The sequence below is a fragment of the Erpetoichthys calabaricus genome, chromosome 3 (genome assembly GCF_900747795.2).
Source record: "Erpetoichthys calabaricus chromosome 3, fErpCal1.3, whole genome shotgun sequence".
NCBI classification, from domain to species: Eukaryota; Metazoa; Chordata; class Cladistia; order Polypteriformes; family Polypteridae; genus Erpetoichthys; species Erpetoichthys calabaricus.
This window is the reverse complement of record NC_041396.2, coordinates 272575844-272598286: the sequence shown is the minus strand read 5'-3', so window position 1 is coordinate 272598286 and position 22443 is coordinate 272575844. Positions and strand designations below refer to the sequence as shown.

The 22443-nt window shown below is 42.1% G+C and overlaps 1 protein-coding gene across 2 annotated transcripts in view; it reads left to right on the top strand.

The window, feature by feature from the left end:
- The window catches only part of LOC114648940 (ephrin type-B receptor 4a-like), a 74532-nt gene that overhangs the window by 41934 nt on the left and 10155 nt on the right, over positions 1 to 22443 (top strand). For both annotated transcript variants that reach the window (XM_028798295.2, XM_028798294.2), the window contains exons 4-10: positions 670 to 825; positions 2113 to 2448; positions 6725 to 6849; positions 7185 to 7347; positions 8378 to 8480; positions 9957 to 10021; positions 12582 to 12695. In XM_028798295.2, coding sequence (XP_028654128.1) covers positions 670 to 825; positions 2113 to 2448; positions 6725 to 6849; positions 7185 to 7347; positions 8378 to 8480; positions 9957 to 10021; positions 12582 to 12695 — 1062 coding nt within the window. The remainder of the gene's footprint in view (positions 1 to 669; positions 826 to 2112; positions 2449 to 6724; positions 6850 to 7184; positions 7348 to 8377; positions 8481 to 9956; positions 10022 to 12581; positions 12696 to 22443) is intronic.

The following is a 22443-nucleotide window of genomic DNA, read 5'->3' as shown; positions in this document are numbered from 1 at the left end:
ACAAGAGTCCTACAGGTGTAAACAGCACCTAGGCTATTAAAATGATGAACTGGAGTATACATTCCTTAGAGATGTTGGTTCATACAAAGTCAGAGACGTAGAAAGGCTCAGGTAATTTGTGCACATCTTTTGTGATGTCTGGTGTCCATATATAGGCCTTTGGTGCCCGTTTGATGAAATGAAGGTCAGAACTACAGAATAGGTTCTCCAAGGTGTCTGAAGGTTAGTGGAATTAGGCCCTCAAGGCCCAGCCAGCTGCGTGATGTTGAAAGCACTTTGGGCGTTATCAGCTGTCTCAGGGTTACTTTCCCTTTGAACTTTTTGTCTCTCTCGCGTGCTTGCTTGTGCTGAATGAATGAGGCGACCCTTTCCTGGTCCTCCTGAATGGAACCGCGGGACTCGGCTACTGCCTGAATGAGCCGTCAGCCTCTGAGCTCTATCTCCCATTCTCTAGTGCTTTAAAGCCATCTGGAGGAGCTTTTATTTGTGTTCCTGGGTGTCTGAAGTGGAGGACTCTGGGTATGTTCATTTGGTGTGAGGGGGTTTGGGCCCTCACAAAGAGTAGGCACTGACAGGAATTTCAAGTGGCAGACATGCTTTGTTATTTGGGGGCTGGTGGTGGTACTGCATCCTGACTGATTTTCTCTTTTCTTCTTCTTCCCTTCCCAGCTTGTCCACTTAAGTACTTCAAAGCTGTCAGCGGGTCCAAATCCTGTCAGCTCTGCCCACCAAACAGCTATTCCTCTTCAACAGGATCCAGAGTGTGCATCTGCCGCAATGGCTTCTTCCGGGCCTCAACGGACCCTCCTCAGGCGCCCTGCACCAGTAAGTAAAAACCTTCTGACTTTATCCTTTTGTTCTAGATTGGTGAACAGGTATATAATGCAGGCAGTGTGGTGTAGTAGTTAAGGTTTTGGATTTCAGACCCTGAGGTTGTGGGTTCAAATCCCACTAGTGACACCGTGTGACCAAATCACTTCACCTGCCTGTACTCCAGTTGGAAAAAACAAAATAAATGTTACTAGCTATTGTAATTTGCGCTGGATGAATGCATCAACATAATATGTACATGTAATGATGTACCCCTGTTATGGCTGTTCACAGATTGGCCACCCATATGGGTAAAAGAAGGTTGATCTTCATGGAAAATATTAAAGGTGACCACATTGCAGCTTATGGCACTGGTGTGCCAGCCTTACATTTGGCCATTGGGTTTGGGTTGCCTTAAACCAGTCTTTATCTCCCCTTACGCTCTCTGCTTTGGCCTTTTTCATGCCAGTAGGTTTGACGTCTCTTGAGTGTGTGACTTAGAAAGAAAGTATTGGCATACATACTCCACCTCATTTAGAAGCTAAAATAGACAACCACAACACTCAGACCCCCAGATTATGATGATCTTCATATGGTGATGCACCCACTGCACCCCATCTGCATGTTCAGTTAATATAAACTCTATGTTCAGTGTTTGCCAGCTCTTTTCCCTGTTGATTTGGGTTTGGGGCATGCTCTACTTAACCCCCATGCCAACCTTAACTGGCACTTATTTTGAGTATATAAAGTTAACTTTGTGCCCATACTTGGTTAAGCCTTTTAATTTGGGAAAGATTTGATGTTAATATATTGAGGCACCAAGTCCTTAGTCTGCCATGTTTCAAGGGCAATTATTATGGTACACTTTACGGTCCTATCTGCCCAAATTCCTTGTGCTTGACACTGCAGGGGTGCCCTGCATCTGCCAGTTCTGAAGGCCATTGCCTTCTGAGATTGCCCATGGGTTGGTTGATAATTGTGGACAACTCAGTGTGCAGCTTGCCAAGTTCCATGACTTGATGGTTTGATGAGTGCTTTTACGAGCGCCTCTTTTTCAGAATATCAGGAAGCAGTGAGGTTCGGGACATCAGTTTTTTTTTTTTTTATTAAAAAATTCAAAAACCGTTCAATGCTAAATTCAAACATTATGTAAAAGTAGCAGTTGTGGTCAGAGTAAGGCAAAAACCAAATGCTGGATTTCCTACATTCTGTCGTCTTATTGGCGCCTGAGTGGCAGCCAGCTCTGCTGTTGAGCTTCATCTTGATTTTTTTTATTTTAATTTATTTTTTTTCTCCTCTCAGCTACACCCACAGCGCCTCGCAGGATTGAGACACAGATCAATGACACATCGGTCATTCTTCAATGGAGCGAGCCTCTAGAAACTGGCAACCGCGTGGACCTCGGCTACAATGTCATCTGCCAGAGGTGTATGGGTTCTCTGGGTTCTTGTGGAAGCTGCGAGGAAAGTGTCTCCTACAGACCCCAGCAGAGGGGACTCACGAAGGGCATGGTCACCATCTGGGGGTTGTCTCCTTACACGACCTACAGCTTCGAGGTCCAGGCAGTAAATGGAGTATCCGATCAGAGTCCCTCGGCTCCACAGTCTCAGACGGTTAACATCACCACCAACAGAAACAGTGAGTGTCTCCCTTGGTCACAAGGGCGTAACGAGTGTGCAGGGACTCTACATACTGATTGGCTAATGAGCTGGAAAGCCATCTTGGGCCTTCTCTACAGCTTCTGTGGCTGTAGTGGGCTGAAAGTATCTTGTGCGGGTAGCAGTCACCGTCCTGTCCTGGGTGTTACCGTGGACCAAAGCATTAAAGCATAAAAAGCTGCCACCGCCCCTGAGTACTAGCAAATGTAAAGCAGACGGGACACGGAAGTCGCAACTGTGTAAAATCATCAGTAATCGTCTGTAGCTTGTTGGAATTGCTTTAAGAATAATCTTAGCCATTTTCATTTCAGCATAACCCAGCTGCAGGCTTGCTCATGCGTATTGGAGACTGGGTGTGCAGGAAGGAATGCATTTTGAGGGTTGTTAATTAAAAATGACAATACAAAAATGGGTAAATAATGATAAAAATCAGCTTCTCTCCTGGTACTCTAAGATGAATTGGTGACATCAATCAGGCAAACTGCAGTTTTAATCCTTTGGTCATTTCATGTCTGCCTCTGGTTACATACAGTGTAATATTGCATAAACAATATTTTGTTGAACTGTTTGCGTTTCCTTTAGTCACATAAAAACATAAGCAGAAAAATGTAAAATAAAAATGTAAAAAAATATATATATAATATTAACATAAGTAGATACAGTATCAGAATCATACTATTATTGTCATAATCTCATATTTAATGGCTAATGTTTCAGGTTTAGACCTGTTATACCCCCAACAGATCCTTGTCCTCTTTATCAAGAGTTTCAGAATCTGACTAGGATAAGAATTTGTCCTACCTCAGAGTAACGTGAGAACTGTTTATGAGGTGTCCCTAACCCACTCCCAGCTAGGAGTGCGAGTTCACGTCATGAGAATGAGTGATGTCATGATCTTATGAGGTTCAAAATGACACTCATGAAGGGGATTTTCTAGTTTCCTTGAAAATCATGGTACCATTCCATAGATTTCTGATACTAATGCTACAGCTTCACCACAAAGAAAATCGTGGTGTGTGATAGTTTTCACATACCCCTTGCTATCAGAGCACAGGGTCAGCCATTGTACAGTGCCCCTGGAGCAATTGCAGGTTAAGGGCCTTGCTCAAGGGCTCAGCAGAGTAAGATCTCCTTTGGCAGTAAAGGGATTCGAACTGGCAACCTTCTGGATACCTGCGCAGATGTGTAGCCTCAGAGCCACTGCTCCGACTTTAGTGTGGGAATAATTTTTCCTTTTACTGACACATGCTTGTGCAGGGCTTTACTAACTACAAAAATCAGTTACTTTGACATTTATTGGGGTGTGTATGTAGAGATGTACTAAATTTATGTTAAATATTGGTGTATATGCACCGTATACACTCTGTATAGGTATATGTATCTTATATGTATGTCAGTCACTGTCTAACCGGGTCCTGGAGCCTATGCCAGCTAGCATAGGGCACAAGGCAGGAACAAACCCTGGACAAGGTGGCAGTCCATCGTAGGGCTTATATGTATTTACTGTATGTATATAATTTATACACACATATATGTATTTATTTTCAAATTCTAATATTGTGCCTCCAATATTTATAATTATCTTTTCAAGGGTGTTGCTTTTTCTGCTCCCTGCTAGGTAATTGGCATATTTTGAAAGTAGCAGTCGTTGTCCATCCTGCCCCGTTTTCTCCATATAATGCTGAACAGGAATTATTTAAGAACTAGGCCTAATCTCACCCCTCATATATGAAATATATTTGGAAATCCTATAACAAGAAGAGATCATCCTGTATCGCCCCTTAATTTGCTAATAGTTGTTAAGTGCACATGGTGTGAGTGTGCGTTGTGCGTGTATGTCATGTTTTGTACGCGCATGTTATAATGCCTCCTCTGTGTTCATTCATTAAACATCGCTGGACTGTATGCACGCAGGCCCGCATTGCTCGAGTGCTTCACTTTTTACTAAATAATTACTCTGTGTGACCAGTTTCCAGTGTCACAATATTTGATTTGACTGGTTTGGCAGCCGCTATTGATTCAAGGCCAAGCGCTTAGCTTTAATCAATCCCCCCGAGGTGCTTGTGTGCTCAGGCTTGCGCACTCTCTTGCAAACATACACAGACACTCTGATATCCCCTCACCCACCCACATGCACCCTCATTCGGAGACTTTTTTTTTTTTTTTTTTTCACACAGCAAATGCATGTGTGTGAAGTTTAAAGACTTGTTTTCTTTCCCCTCCAAGCAGCACATTTTGTTCCGACGCTGCTGTGTGAGCGCCTGCCTATAAACATCTCGATTTGTATGTCAGGTCTGTGCAGTGTGTGTGTGTGTGTGTGTGTGTGTGTGAATCGTATATGTTTAATTTTAATTGCACTGCATATTGGGTTTCTTTTTCGGTGTCTTCCACTGGAGCCTGTTCCCATGTCCCGGGGTCCCTCTCTGTTTGTTCATGTTATTGCTAGCTTTTGTTATCTAATCCAGATCAGATATCCCATGATTGACAGATTAATTGCATCCCCCTGACTAATGGATTTTCTCGGGCAGCTTCAAGAGCTCTTCATATGACATTCAGCGCACGCAGAGTCTGTGGCTGCAAGCACTGTGCTGTCCAAGGTCCCACCTTCAGCTTCAGGGCTCAAAGAGCTAGAAGGGATTTGCACTTCTCTATTAGTTTGTTATACGTCTTTATCCAAAGTAACTAACAAATCACAGGTACACACTACAGTTTCTCCCATATTCCTAGAGTGTGAACTTTAGTCAGTCAAGTGATTTGAATGAGAATGATCATGGCATCTTTCCTTTAAGTCCATACTGTCTTTAGGTAGGTACCTTTCTACAAGACCCCCGCCACTGTAGATTTGATTAAGTGCTGTGGGAGTGTGTTATGTTATCATCCAATCAGCTGCCTCTCTGTCCAAAGTGAGTTCCTGCCTTGCACCCATTGAATTAAGAGGCTTGAGAATATGTTCTGTTAACATCTAGCCAAGTGGTGCCCGCTTTTGTTTTGGTCTCTGCCTACCACCCAATCAGCACAGGCTCCTGTGACCCTTAATTGGTTTAAATGGCTTTGGTTCTGACTATAAGACAGGAACCAACTATACATCATCACGTACATATTAGCAAGTTAGGTAGATAACAGTCCCAATAATGGTAATTATGGACCCCAAAAACATCCCGAAGATGTTAGGAAACCCAAATTGGCATGGAAAAATGTTTGATAGATAGATGCTTTATTGATGCTAAAGTAAATTTAAGAAATGCAAGTGTCACACAGATAGTGCAAAGGCTGGAAACTCAACCCAGCTTCTTGGAACTACCTGGAGATTCCACCGTGAAGAAATTATTATTCATAATGTTCACATGGAGGATGGGATGTTAGGTGCACTTTGGCTGTATGTGTAATTTTCTGCCATGAACACTGGGCTAATGTCCCCACCACTGTGGAAAAAGTCAGTAGGTCACCTCTAACAACTGAGCACAGCTTGAGTTACCAAAAACCGCATCAAAGTCGTCTGATTCCTGAAGTTCATTTCACAATCTTCATACAGCTACACTGACTAACATGACGTGGATCAGCACTGTGCCACAGCCATTCACAGCCCCCCAACCACCACCACAATTCTCTAGATCATCACACTTTGAGACCACCTGCTGGCTTTTCAAATGAGCATTCAATTTTTAAATTTAGTGACGCCTTGTTTGCTTCTCTGCACCTTCTAGCTGTTACACTCACGTCGTTGTCCATGAGGTAAACGATTTGGAATGGTCAGCTCTTCTTTATTTGTTTTTTGAGTCATCCTTTTTACTTCTTGGGTTACTGCTTATTCTCTTGCTCCTGCTATGCTCTTTGCCATTCTGTACCACCCTGCCACCTTGTCTGGACAGCACCGATAGCATGTGTCAGCCCCACCTCCCAGCAGCCTGGGCTCTGCCATGCATGGTGGTGTGTGCCTAAGCTCGGGCTCCCTGGCCAAGTGCAACCACAACAAGGAGGGGCACAGCTTGTGGCCTGGTGCCTGCTTTCTGCGGCCAGGGTGCCAGCTTGATGTGGCCTTTTTTTTTCCCTTTTTAATTCTTTATAAATCTGCTTTCCATTATTGCTCTCTTGGATTTTTTGGCTACAACTTTACATTTTTTTTTTTTTTTTTTTGTTGTTGTTTGGGTGGAAAAATCGTGCATTGAGATATAAGCCAAAACAAATCAGTAAGTCAGGAAGCTTAATGAAAACAAAGTTGTGTGGTGGGTTAACCTGTAGTCTCTGTGCTCATGCAGTGCCTGCTCCAGATTTCAAGATTCGGCCGAAGGAGGTGACAAGTCGCAGTATGACACTTTGTTGGACAGCTCCTAGTCGACCCAGCTATACCATTTTGGATTATGAAGTCAAGTACTACGAGAAGGTGCTTTTTTCATTTTGTTCACTCTTTTGTCTTTATTTTATACATATGAACTTTGACCTTTTTTAGAAAGTTGTTGATGGGACCGCACTGTGCCCATCTTGTTTCAGTGTTTGTATTTTACTACAAAGTAACCTGAACGTGAATACCTACCTCAAATTTCTCATCATAGACACATGGCATCAACTACCATGTAGTGTGGTAGCAAGTAGAATTTTAGGGACCTTCATATCTCAAGCTTGGTGTTAGTTTGGAGTATCTGGCTAAATAGGATTTATGAGTTTGTTTGGCTGAATGGCCTGTTCTCATCTCAACTGTTCTGATTTTCTAATCTATAGGATCAAGGCGAGGCTGGGGCCCTGTATGTTAAAACCACAGAGAACATGGTGGTGCATAGTGATCTGAAGCCTGGGACTGTTTATATGGTGCAGGTGCGGGCACGGACGGAGGCCGGCTATGGAAGCTTCAGTAAGAGTGTGGCCTTCAGCACTGAACCTGAAGGTAAGCAGAAGACATTTCAAGATGAGTCAATCCCGAGCGATTCTGACTGTTTTCACTACTCGGTCTATGAGTTCTTTACTGTGCATTTGGTTGGTTGGCCGGCCGCTCCCTTGCATTTGGTCAGTCGGCCCACTTTCCATATCTGTCTGTCTGTGTAATAAATACCTCCCGCAGTACTACTTTCATTCATGTTCTTCTCCCTGTCCTTTCTGCTTGGTTAAATAAACTTGAACATCTGTCCTGGTGATCTCTTTTTCTGTCTTTTTCTTTAAAGGAGTCCGTAGTACTAGGGTGTTCTACCGTATTAGCCATTGTGAAATGTAATGAGAAGTCAATTCCCTAAGAAGGTGCCTGAATTGCCTTGAAAGCTAGCATACTGTAATCTTTTTAGTTAGCCAATAAAAGGTGTCATTTTCCTTCTCACACATTTAGAGGAGTCCGTAAAGATATTAAAAATTGAAATGCTACAAGTTATTTGTTAGATACCATTTAGTTGTGCTCTTTCTCCTTCTCCTTTCACTTGACACTCGGCCCTTGACCTGCAGTGTTTTTTTTTTTAACTTTGCCTCCATCCCTTTGCTGCTTCACCTTCCCCACTGTTTCCACTGTGTGGCTCGATATGAGGGGCCACAATTCACTCAAGGATACCTCAGACGGGGGCTGCTGTGACAAGAGCAGAGTGGTGCGCACAAGGAAGTAGCTTCAATTGAATATCCTGAAGCTCCTTTCAGAGAAGGCAGCCAACAACAAAGCCAGACAGACGAGTATCAGGCAGAAATATCAAATAACAGCTGTATCCCTTGACTACATACGGATGACTAGGATCTGAAACTGTGCCGACCAAATTGGAAACAGATATGACGGCCGTGAAGTTTGGGAAAAGTGATTCCATTCTGAAGTGCACCCACCTAACCGCACCCCTCTGTTCCTTTATAACGCTGGATTGTGTTCAGTTTGTTTAATTTTTTCTTGCTCTCATATTGATTTTCTTGTCTTGTATTCCTCCCCCACCCCCCCACCCCATGTCCAGAACACGTCATGAAGGATCAGCAGGTGATGCTAATTGCAGGGACAGTAACTTTTGCAATCCTGGTAGTGATAGTGGCCATCATTGTGACGATCATCTTCATCAGGTAAGAAACATGTCACGTTGAGGACCGGTGATTCAATTCTGAATCCTTTGTTCGTCAGTGAGAGACTTTAGCTGGTTGTTATGATTTTTTTTATTTTTATTTTTATTTATTTATTTTTTATATAATTACATCATTAGAATATAGCAAAGGGTAATAGCATCTTTCATAAGAGAGGAAAAACTCTGATGCACAGTTCAAATTCTATAGATTTGTGTTCATGCATTTGGAGGGTAGGTCTTGCTCAGACCTTTTATTTCTCCTTATCCAATATTCTACTAAATGAGGACTGGACTTCTGCATGTCCGGTAACTTGTAATCCCATATCCAGATGGTATGAGTCCTCTGAGAAGTGCCACAAATCGCTGGGTCCTTAAATAACTGCTGACTGATATTCACCCTATGCCCATCTGAAGGTTTCTATGAGAAATGTTCTCTCCTCTGAGCTCTGAGTGGGGCAGAGAAGTTCATCACATCAGGCTAGAACTGCTAGTATTTACTGCTAGTCTACATACACATTGATGGTCACAAGGAGGCCATTTAGATGGTTATTCTAATTGGATTCTTTAACTCTGTTGATGTAAAGATGTCTGCTTGCTGCCAATAATGTCTCTTCTTACAGAAAGCTAGAGCTGGGCAGACTGTTGTAGGTCATCACCAGTGCGTTTACTGCCAGTGTGCCCAGGTTTTCTCATTTCTAGTTGCATTTCCACTTACTGATGTTACCAGTGAGTTCTTCTCTACTGTGTGAAGTCCCTATGTGTGTTTTGAGACTCTGCAAGTATGGGGTGGGTTGACTAATATTGAGTATAACATCAAGGATACATTTGTCAATTTGCTGACCTTTCTCAGTCCAAATCAGGGTGGTGGACAACATTGGGCACAAGTCGAGAAGTAAACCTTGCATGAAGTGCCAGTCCATCAGAGCACATTTGTACATACTGGGCAGAATGAGACGCCAAGCAAACTAACAGTGATATGGGTGAAAAACAAGAGTGTACAGACAGTGACGAGGCCATGATTTGAATCTACATCCATGGAGCTGTGAGGCAGCACCACTAACCAGTGGCCCAAACAAAATCTGCAATATTTCTTTTAATGTATTGTGTAGATTGTGCTGACCATTATGAGATACTGACAAAGTGATGAATCCAAGTTTCATTTAAACAAAAAGGTAGTAATTCCCAATTGCCAGCCATTTTCTGTAATAAGAAAGTAAGTTGCAGCAGTAATGACATATACAGTAAGTGTTATTGTGCGGGTGGTGATAATTTGAAAAGTCCAAGGCACTCATCCACATGTGGCATATGTGGGCTCACTGCTGGTCGACTGTCCATCATAAATGTTTTTTTTTTTTTTTTTTTTTTTTGATTGTAGAACAATTGTGGCCATACTTCGTCATAGACAATAGGGAACTAATGATCATAACACATCAGCGCCCCATATCACACTAACGGGTGGCTAATTTATTTTTGGCAGGAAACATGGCAGCTCCAAAGATCCAGAGTACTCGGATAAGCATGGGCAGTACCTCATTGGTCACGGTGAGTTAAATATTTTTTTGTGAACATCAGTGTGCCTTACAAAAACAATTTGAGTAATTTCAGGGTCCTGTAATGAAGCGATAGAAAGCCGCCTTTCAAGCAGGGCACAAAAGGCCTAACACTGCAGTTAGTCCCAAGGTTAGAAAAAACCTTACCTAAACGGGTGTGATAGTTGACTGGGTCACTACAGCTGCAGATATCCCAGAGGAGAGCAATGGGATAAAAGGTCTAAGCCATCTCATTATGCTTCACAACATGGTGTGTCTTCATGAGACACCTGAACATCAGCAGATGTCGACCATGGCCTAAGAACGAGAACTGGCACTGGGACGGGCAGACAGACCAAAGTAGAATGGAGATTTATTGTAGTAAAACATGGAGAGACTGGAGGTGTTGAGACTGGGAGACCAATAACCTCGGGTTCCTCTTTATCCCCAGCATTCTGGTGTTGGACTTATTGTCAGCTTGAGAACTCCACAGCACTTAAATACAGCATTTGGAAATGTTGCAGTGCATTTTGTAGTATACTGTTATTTTAAAAAGTCTGCTGAAATATTGCCATATATAGTGCCTGTCACAATTGGTTGCCTGTTTCCCCCCCCCCCCCCTATTCACATTGCATAAAAGTTCGGGTGCCTTCCTGAAACATTTTGCATAAACAGCATGACACCATTTATAGGAGATATTTAGCAGTTTACCTAAAGAGATGGAAGGATTAGGGGTTCAGAATGAGCCAGTTGTGATTTCAGAAATGGACATTGTGATGCCAAGTCCACCACTCACCTACAAACCCTTAATCGGTTCAACTCACTTATTTATTTATTAACTGCTACTTTGCTCGCTTGCAATTGTCTGGCTCACTTCATTCATCCTTTTCTCCCTCACCGCATATTCTATTGCTTCACTCATTTATGTTCTCACTCTCCCTACACTCACTCACTCATACACTCTACTTATTTCCTACAGACACTCTGTCATGTTGATATGGATATTCTGTTTTATCATTGATCAGCCTTCCTTTGCAATAGAACCTTTAGCTGCAAGAGCCATTCTGTACCACTGAACGTGCCCTTTCGGACACTGCCTTGTTGCCGTGCTTGCATTGCACGGATTTGTGGTGATGCGGGTAGCCTGCTGTTGACACTTGAATGTCATATATCATGTTTAATAGGCACCACATCTTCTTGGACGTTTTTTATAGCTGATGATCGCCTAGTGAGGACCCTTCAACCTTAGGGGTCTTAGTGTTTTTGGGAAACTGTTGTGTATTTGACAATTAATGGGCGAAGGCCCTTAGTGGGATGCCTGTATACATCCTGAATGGTCTCATGCTCGCTTATGCCAGTCCAGCTAGGCATTGCTAGTAAAACTAAATGTGTGTATTGTGTATTTTAAATGTAAAAAGAGACCAAAGTATCTAAGGAAAACCCAAACTGAGAACATGCGAACTCCACACTGGCATTGTTTGTGATAATAAGTGGCAAGACTTAATGATTTCTGGTGCATGTGCCACTGTGGTGTTACTCTTGTAATCTCATGAAACTTTCAAACATACTTGATCTGATTCAGGCTTGAAGTGGCAGGGCTTACCCTACAACATGTCACACAAGGCTGAATCCAGTCTTTGATGGGGATGCCTGTGCTTCCAAGGGGCCACTCGCATGCACACTGAGCTGATTTAGAGCTGGCAGTTAATGTAACACACCAATCTTTGAGGTGTCCTTCAAGTGTTGTGCTAATTATTCATTCACACCTAGATTAATAGAAGTTGGACTGACAAGACTAGTCTCATCAAAATGTTTCTTGTGGTCTTGTTCTGTTTCTGATCACCCCCTAGTAATATTTAAACCTTTCATTTTGGTAGCAGTGGTATTGTCACACATACAATGATTCGTACTTGCATGTCTATCAAACATGCAACATATGTCCATTCTCTAGCACCATGATGAATAAAAATGTATTATCTTCCTTGCTTTGAATGCATTGAGTGGTTCTGTTGGGTTCTATTGTTGGCCTCCATTGGCAGGGGCACCTCCATTGGTTTAATAGTAATGCTGGCATACTTGGTTATAGTCCTGGCATAAGAGGTCTTAAATCCTGAAGACTCCTGTTGTAAGGCTTGATGTCCTTAGTGGACCTCAGATTTATTTAGGGTTGTACCTCTAAGACAACAGGTTATGCTGTTCTTGATGATTCAGAAGAAAAATGGCCAAGTGTGTCCTTTAAACTACTCCGCCGCATCCTGTGGTGGTGTCATTGATTGCTACCTTGACATGATACAGTATGCAGTGGGTTTGATGATTTAATTGGCTTTTGACCAGGGCCTGATTTCATCACTCCAACTTGTAGGCTACAGGGTCATTATTATATGTTCAATGTTGATGCTACACTTTATTTTAATCACTATGGAGATAGAAACCATGTATTGAAGCCCTAATAACCAGAGGTCCTTCATGCTACTAATGTGAAGTTAATTTTCAATTTTATATTTTGTTAAAAGATTTTTACTTTTTTTTTTTTTTCTTCCTCTCCCTCATTGTGATCCCCAACCATCATTCAGGGACAAAGGTCTACATTGATCCCTTCACTTATGAGGACCCCAACGAAGCTGTCCGCGAGTTTGCAAAGGAAATCGACGTCTCCTGCGTGAAGATTGAGGAGGTGATTGGGGCTGGTAGGTGTCTGAAGGCTTCAATCAATGTTTTGGTCAATATCTCATCAGTCCTGGCCCTTAAACAAACATTAGCACCTATCAAATATTCATAGGCATACGCCTCCAAGGGCTTACAAATTCAATACTGTTCACAATTCATTTCTGCATATATATATTTCTCAGTTTGCGATGAATAGGGTTTAGCAATCTGTCCTTTGTGATGGCTGGCTTCATTTTTCTGCAGTATTTTTGTTACAAACTCTGGTATAGTGTACAAAATAGTCTTGTGCTGATTCTGAAGTATATTTTTATGAACCTCTGATCATCTGTGAGTAAATCTGTTTAACAAAGTTTTTATTTATATATATATAATATACAGTACTGTGCATAAGTTTTAGGAAGGTGTGAAAAAATGCTGTAAACAAAGAATGCTTTCAGAAATATAAATAATGATTGTTTATTGTTATCAATTTACAAAATGCAAAGTGAGCGAACAAAAGAAAAATCGAAATCAAATCGATATTTGGTGTTACTACCTTTTACCTTCAAACCAGCATCAATTCTTATAGGTTCACTTGCACAAAGTCAGGGATTTTGTAGAATTACAGTCAGGTGTATGATCAACCAATTCTACCAAGCAGGTGCTAATGATCATTAATGTCACACGTAGGTTGAAACACAGTCATTAACTGAAACAGAAACAGCTGTGTAGGAGGCTTAAAACTGGGTGAGGAACAGCCAAACTCTGCTACCAAGGTGAGGTTGTGGAAGACAGTTTCATGTCTTGGCAAGATTGAGCACAGCAACAAGACACAAGGTAGTTACACTGCATCAGCAAGGTCTCTCCCAGACAAAGAATTCAAAGCAGACTGGGGTTTTAAGATGTGCTGTTCCAGCTCTTTAGAAGAAGCACAAAGAAACGGGCAACGTTGAGGATCGTAGACGAAGTGGTCGGCCAAGGAAACTTAGTGCAGCAGATGAAAGACACATCAAGCTTATTACCCTTTGAAACTGGAAGATGTCCAGCAGTGCCATCAGCTCAGAACTGGCAGAAACCAGTGGGACCCAGGTACACCCATCTACTGTCTGGAGAAGTCTGGCCAGAAGTAGTCTTCATGGAAGAGTTGCAGCCAAAAAGCCATACCTCCGACGTGAAAACAAGGCCAAGCGACTCAAGTATGCACGAAAACATAGGAACTGGGGTGCAGAAAAATGGCAGCAGGTGCTCTGAACTGATGAGTCAAAATTTTGAAATATTTGGCTGTAGCAGAAGGCAGTTTGTTCATCGAAGGGCTGGAGAGTGGTACAATAATGAGTGTCTGCAGGCAACAGTGAAGCATGGTGGAGGTTCCTTGAACGTTTGGGGCTGCATTTCTGCAAATGGAGTTGGAGATTTGGTCAGGATTAATGGTGTTCTCAATGCTGAGAAATACAGGGAGATACTTATCCATCTTACAATACCATCAGGGAGGCGTATGATTGGTCCCAAATTTATTCTGCAGTAGGACCCCAAACATACAGCCAAAGTCATTAAGAACTATCTTCAACGTAAGGAAGAACAAGAAGTCCTGGAAGTGATGGTATGGCCCCCACAGAGCCCTGATCTCAACATCATCAAGTCTGTCTGGGAACATATGAAGAGACAGAAGGATGCGAGTCATCCACAGAAGATATGTGGTTAGTTCTCCAAGATGTTTGGAACAAACTACCAGCAGAGTTCCTTCAAAAACTGTGTACAAGTATACCTAGAAGAATTGATGCGGTTTTGAAGGCAAAGGGTGGTCACACCAAATATTGATTTGATTTAGATTTTTCTTTTGTTCATTCACTGCATTTTGTTGATTGATGAAAATAAATGATTAACTCTTCCATTTTTGAAAGCATTCTTTGTTTACAGCATTTTTTTCACACCTGCCTAAAACTTTTGCATAGTACTGTGTGTATATATAATATGTATGTATGTATGTATGTATGTATACACACGGTATATACAGTGCACCCAGAAAGTATTCACAGCGCATCACTTTTTCCACCTTTTGTTATGTTACAGCCTTATTCCAAAATGGATTAAATTCATTTTTTTCCTCAGAATTCTGCACACAACACCCCATAATGACAACGTGAAAAAAGTTTACTTGAGGTTTTAGCAACTTTATTAAAAATAAAAAAACTGAGAAATCACATGTACATAAGTATTCACAGTCTTTGCTCAGTACTTTGTCGAGGCACCTTTGGCAGCAATTACAGCCCCAAGTCTTGTTGAATATGATGCCACAAGCTTGGCACACCTATCCTTGGCCAATTTCACCCATTCCTCTTTGCAGCACCTCTCAAGCTCCATCAGGTTGGATGGGAAGCATCAGTGCACAGCCATTTTAAGATCTCTCCAGAGATGTTCAATCGGATTCAAGTCTGGGCTCTGGCTGGGCCACTCAAGGACATTCACAGAGTTGTCCTGAAACCACTCCTTTGATATCTTGGCTGTGTGCTTAGGGTCGTTGTCCTGCTGAAAGATGAACCGTCACCCCAGTCTGAGGTCAAGAGTGCTCTGGAGCAGGTTTTCATCCAGGATGTCTCTGTACATTGCTGCAGTCATCTTTCCCTTTATCCTGACTAGTCTCCCAGTTCCTGCCGCTGAAAAACATCACCACAGCATGATGCTGCCACCACCATGCTTCACTGTAGGGATGGTGCCAGGTTTCCTCCAAACATGACGCATGGCATTCACACCAAAGAGTTCAATCTTTGTCTCATCAAACTAGAGAATTTTCTTTCTCATGGTCTGAGAGTCCTTCAGGTGCCTTTTGGCAAACTCCAAGCGGGCTGCCATGTGCCTTTTACTAAGGAGTGGCTTCCTTCTGGCCACTCTACCATACAGGCCTGATTGGTGGATTGCTGCAGAGATGGTTGTCCTTCTGGAAGCTTCTCCTCTCTCCACAGAGGACCTCTGGAGCTCTGACAGAGTGACCATCTGGTTCTTGGTCACCTCCCTGACTAAGGCCCTTCTCCCCCGATCGCTCAGTTTAGATGGCCGGCCAGCTCTAGGAAGAGTCCTGGTGGTTTCGAACTTCTTCCACTTACGGATGATGGAGGCCACTGTGCTCATTGGGACCTTCAAAGCAGCAGAAATTTTTCTTTAACCTTCCCCAGATATGTGCCTCCAGACAATCCTGTCTCGGAGGTCTACAGACAATTTCTTTGACTTCATGCTTGGTTTGTACTCTGACATGAACTGTCAACTGTGGGACCTTATATAGACAGGTGTGTGCCTTTCCTAATCATGTCCAGTCAACTGAATTTACCACAGGTGGACTCCAATTAAGCTGCAGAAACATCTCAAGGATGATCAGGGGAAACAGGATGCACCTGAGCTCAATTTCGATCTTCACGGCAAAGGCTGTGAATACTTATGTACATGTGCTTTCTCATTTTTTTTTATTTTTAATAAATTTGCAAAAACCTCAAGTAAACTTTTTTCACATTGTCATTATGGGTGTTGCGTGTAGAATTCTGAGGAAAAAAATGAATTTACTCCATTTTGGAATAAGGCTGTAACATAACAAAATGTGGAAAAAGTGATGCACTGTGAATACTTTCCGGATGCACTGTGTGTGTGCATATATGTATGTATATATATGTATGTATATGTGTATATGTATATATGTGTATACAGTTAGGTCCATAAATATTTGGACAGAGACAACTTTTTTCTAATTTTGGTTCTGTACATTACCACAATGAATTTTAAATGAAACAACTCTGATGCAGTTGAAGTGCAGACTTTCAGCTTTAATTCAGTGGGGTGAACAAAACGATTGCATAAAAATGTAAGCAACTAAAGCATTTTTTAACACAATCCCTTCATTTCAGGGGCTCAAAAGTAATTGGACAATTGACTCAAAGGCTATTTCATGGGCAGGTGTGGGCAAGTCCGTCGTTGTTATTATCAATTAAGCAGATAAAAGGCCTGGAGTTGATTTGAGGTGTGGTGCTTGCATGTGGAAGATTTTTCTGTGAACAGATAACATGCGGTGAAAGGAGCTCTCCATGTAGGTGAAAGAAGCCATCCTTAAGCTGCGAAAACAGAAAAAACCCATCCGAGAAATTGCTACAATATTACGAGTGGCAAAATCTACAGTTTGGTACATCCTGAGAAAGAAAGCAAGCACTGGTGAACTCAGCAACGCAAAAAGACCTGGACGTCCACGAAAGACAACAGTGGTAGATGATCGCAGAATCATTTCCATAGTGAAGAGAAACCCCTTCACAACAGCCAACCAAGTGAACAACAGTCTCCAGGGGGTAGATGTATCGATATCTAAGTCTACCATAAAGAGAAGACTTAATGAAAGTAAATACAGAGGGTGCACTGCAAGATGCAAGCCACTCATGAGCCTCAAGAATAGAAAGGCTAGATTGGACTTTGCTAAAGAACATCTGAAAAAGCCAGCACAGTTCTGGAAAAACATTCTTTGGACAGATGAAACCAAGATCAACCTCTGCCAGAATGATGGCAAGAAAAAATAATGGAGAAGGCATGGAACAGCTCGTTATCCAAAGCATACCACATCATCTGTAAAACACGGTGGAGGCAGTGTGATGGCTTGGGCGTGCATGGCTGCCAGTGGCACTGGGACACTTTTGTTTATTGATGATGTGACACAGGACAGAAGCAGCCGAATGAATTCTGAGGTGTTCAGAGACATACTGTCTGCTCAAATCCAGCTAAATGCAATCAAATTAATTGGGCGGCGTTTCATGATACAGATGGACAGTGTCCCAAAACATACAGCCAAAGCAACCCAGGAATTTATTAAAGTAAAGAAGTGGAAAATTCTTGAATGGCCAAGTCAGTCACCTGATCTTAACCCAATTGAGCATGCATTTCACTTGTTGAAGACTAAACTTCGGACAGAAAGTCCCACAAACAAACAGCAACTGAAAGCCGCTGCAGTAAAGGCCTGGCAGAGCATTAAAAAGGAGGAAACTGGTGATGTCCATGAGTTCAAGACTTCAAGCTGTTATTGCCAGCAAAGGGTTTTCAACCAAGCATTAGAAATGAACATTTTATTTCCAGATATTTAATTTGTCCAATTACTTTTGAGCCCCTGAAATGAAGGGATTGTGTTAAAAAAAATGCTTCAGTTGCCTCACATTTTTATGCAATCGTTTTGTTCACCCCACTGAATTAAAGCTGAAAGTCTGCACTTCAACTGCATCTGAGTTGTTTCATTTAAAATTCATTGTGGTAATGTACAGAACCAAAATTAGAAAAATCTCATCTCTGTCCAAATATTTATGCACCTAACTGTATGTATATATGTGTATGTCTATATATGTGTATATATGTATATGTAATATATAGATATATATAAAAATTAATTAATCCTCGCATTAATCGTTTAATGACCTCTTGGGCACAGCCATCAGCAGCATGTCTGTCTTTGGAGAGTGTCGACTACATTGAGAGGTTTACTTACCTCAGCAACAACGTTCCTGTTTCTGGTGACTCTTCCTATGAAGTCAGTAGACAGATTGGGAGACCGTGGGGGGATCATGAGGTCGCTGGAAAGGTGTGTGTGGCACTCTCCATCTATGCCAAAGAATAAAGGTCCAAGTCTTTAGAGTCCTGGTCCTTCCTGTTTTGCTTTATGGTTGTGAGACATGGACGCTATCCAGTGACCTGAGATGAAGACTAGACTCCTTCGTTACTGTGTCTCTCCGGAGAATCCTTGGGTACCACTGGTTTAACTTTGTGGCACATTACCAGAATTGTGAGGGAGTGTCAGTTACGGCACTACAGCCATGTGATGCGATTCTCTGAGCGTGATCCAGCTCACAGAATCCTCATTGTTGAAGACCCAAATGGCTAGACCAGGCCAAGGGGACGTCCATGTAACACCTGGCTGCGGCAGATAGGTAAATGGTCATTGCTTGGGGTGAGACTGGACCGCGTGTCTGCCTGGTGGGTTACCAACCAGGATCCCGAGCTGTTTCGTCATGTGGTGGGTGTGGCAACGTGCCATGCCAGTGCATGCTCCCCAACTGGACCTGACCTGACATGTACAGCCTGACTGGAGTCAGTCATATTTAACCTTTCAAACTATTCCTTCAGTTGCATATGCCAGACTATTATCAGAGAATAGTGGCTGACCTTCATCCCAGGGTCTGCTGGAGTCATGTTGACATCACACAGCTTCACTTTTACTAGTTGGTGGATAAAACCAAAACAGAGGTAGATTGTGGTAAACCAAGGTTACCAATGAAAATCCAGAAACATTAATTTTGATCTCCATCTTGTTCCTACTGTTTTGCCACATGCAGACCCTGACTCCTGTGTAAGAGTAACAGTCTGAATGAAAGGTGCTTAAAGCTTTTGCAAGTCTGGCTATTAGCCCTCTGACTGCTAGTTTGCACCTTTCAGAGTTGAGGTCCACAGATAATATAATAGCAGTATTGCAAAAGGCTTTGAGTGTAACACATTTGGCTAGAGGCCATGCTGCTCTTTTATTTGCCTAGAATACACCAAAGCTTGAACCTCTAATCTCATTACAATGTGTGTGAGATCCTGGGTTCAAAACCCCTGATAGGTTCTGCTGGCTTCCTGACTGTTTAGGTTTTTGTTGTATTCTGGAGTCTAGGTTTTGCTTTCTTTGCTCATTATAAGAAAATGATGGCTGCACACTGACATAGATTTTTATTTTTTGTGAAAGTGGGAACCTGCAGTACAGCAAAAATGGGGAAGAATGTTTGTGAATTGCCGGGTGTGAAAAGCTCGGTGAATACATGCTGTAGTGTGAAAAGCCCTTTAATCTGCTCACCATCTGTCGGCTCTCATCCCTTCTCTCTCAAGAATTAAAGGCAACTGAATGCTGAAGATAGTGTCTGCTCAAGTCTGACATTGTCCATTTTTTATGTTATATTTGGATGAGTAGAGCATTATGGACCTTTGTGATTGTCACCAGCATGCAAACAGTCTTACAGTGTGCTATAATGTTAGATGTCCACTTAAAATTTCAAGAGAGAAAGGCATTATGATTACCAGATGTCAAGTTGGATTGAATTGACAATGAGATTGATGGTTTAATTTCCATCAGTGACCTGGCATGGCTCCAGGGCTCCAGCTATAACACTGTAAAGGCAGTTGTGCTCTACTTGTCGGATTTCTTAAGACTGTATGGAAAGACACTATATAAAGCCAGCTAATAACTTTAATTTAACAATATTCTGGCTCCTGCCTTGTGCCCATTGCTGCAGTGATAAGCTCCTGTTCTTCTCAACCCTAAATTGAATTAAAGTGTCTGAGAATGTTGTGTTAGTGTCAGACCTGCAAAACCAGTTCAGGGCTGAGAGACTTAGGAGCAAATCTTGGTGCAGCCAGTGCCCATTTCTACACACAAACACACAGAGGACCCCCCAGTGAGTCTAACAAACGTGGACGTATCAAGACAAAAAACTGCACAGTTGTGAGGAGGACATGCAAATGTCACACCGACGGTTCTCACACACCTGATCGTAGCCCATGACACTGTGAGGCATTGTGTGCTGTCCCATTTAAAAAGCATATTTAATGCAATTCATTTAACAGCTAAAATTGCTCTTTTCTAAATATATACTTGCATTACAGAACCCCAGAGGGGCGTTGCTTTTTTTTTTTTCTGGAAAACGATCTACTTTCAGAAGAGCGGCAGATACTATTGTGTGTGCCTTGCATCATATACAGTTATCACAATTCACTGCTAACTATCTATGTTTACAGCTACACTCTTAAATCTTTGTTAATATAATAATAATAATAATTAATTACATTAATATAGTGCTTTTCTCATTACTCGAAGGACTTTACATTAAGAGTTGGGAGCCATTTCGACCACCGCTAACGGGCAACGTCTACCTGGATGATGCAGTAGCAGCCATTTTGCTCCAGTATGCCCACCACCCATTAGCTGTTAGGTGGTGAAGGGGTGGGAGATAATTAGCCAATTAGAGACAGGGGATGATTAGGAGGCTGGAATGACTAGTCTATGAAGGGCAATCTAGTCAGGCTATTCGGATACACTCTGCTCTTTACATACAGTAGAATGCTCAGGAATCTTTTATGACCACAGAGTCAGGACCTCAGTTTTACGTCTCCTCCAAATGACAGCACCATTTTTACAACACAGCAACATCCCAAGCTTTTCCTGGTTGGTCTCCCATCCAAGTATTGGCCAGACTCAAATATACTCTACAAAAATGGATGCTGACAAGTTTAGAAGAGTAAACCTTCAAACTCCGGTTACTGGGTCTACGAAACAGCAGCACTAATCACTGTGCCATTGTGTAGTAAAAGGTAATTAAATTGGTTATCTAACTACTCACAGCTGCTTATTACCTTGCAGCCAGCTTATTATTCACACACAGCATATGGGAGCCAATCATGTTCCACATTTTCATTGCATGTATATTGTTGCCCAGTCAAGTGCAGATACACTTGATAATCTACAGCCGCGGACTGTGGAGATTACCATGCACCCCAAAGGGTTAAATAACATTGTAATTGTCATTGTTGTTACAATAAGACAAAATTTGCTTGGTCAAATCCACTGGCACACTGGGTCAACCACTGCGCCATATAGAGTGAATTGCAACATTTAAATTGCATATTGTGAACATCATAGTCTGACCTGTGCAGAAGATATTTCTGGGAAAAGTGATTTTATTACCTTTCACTACATGGTAGTGCAGTGGTTAGCATTGCTGACAATATCCATTATTTTAGAGTGTAACTGTGTGCACAGCATCAAGCTATTAAATATTGCATTCTGTTAACAGAAAGTGATGCATAGGTGCATGTCATAGTATCTAGTTCTCATCTGAAAATCTAAGGTGTGCACCACAGTTCTCTCCAGAAAGCAAAATGTTGCTCAGTGTCCTCTCAGGGGCGCCGTCTCTATATAATATTATCAAACCCAATTAATCTGATTCATCGTCATGGGGGGAGCCTGAGGCTATCTTGTCAGCCAGTAGTGCAATGCAGCAAACACCACTTAGTCCGTTAGAGGGCACATTCGCTCACACTTTAGTGTCGCCAGATACTCTGCCCTGCAAGTCTTTTTGATGTGGGTGGAAACCCGGGATCTGGTCTTCTCCGAACGTTCAAGCTCCACTTGAACAATAGCTATGCCCGGACACTGAATCTGGGAGGTGGCGCCATGAACCACTGCACCACTCTGTCGCCGTCTAAGTAGATAATAAAAAAATAAACTGCCTTTATATGTTTCATTGTATCCGGTGTTGATTTTTGTTTTTGATTTAAAAAACAGATGGATGGAGACAGATTTTCTTTTCTTTTATTATGGGGTGAAACTGCATCATTAGCCAAGTGGTTATGAAATGTCTAAATCAGCTAATGATGAAGCTTTGGGGCAAATTGTTGCATTGATTCTACTGCGGAAAGTTCTAACAAAATAACATTTTTGACATATTTCTTGTTTTGCCCACAAAAAAAAAAAAAAAAAAAAAACACTGAAAGGGGAAAATATTGAAAGCAGATGTGGTTGAAATTGCTTAGATTTGACTCAAAAAGAGGGTTGTGAGTAGGTCTGATTTAGTGTGTTTGTGGCTGTGTCTCTCTGGACTGCTGGTCGATGTTTCCACATCTCTCCTCTGGTTGGGTGAAGATACACCAACTGGTTAGTTCAACCCTGCCAGTCACAGGCCCAATTTGGGCCATGGGCTTCAAGGGCTCATTAGTAAAATAAACTCCACGTGTCCTACGGAGACGCAA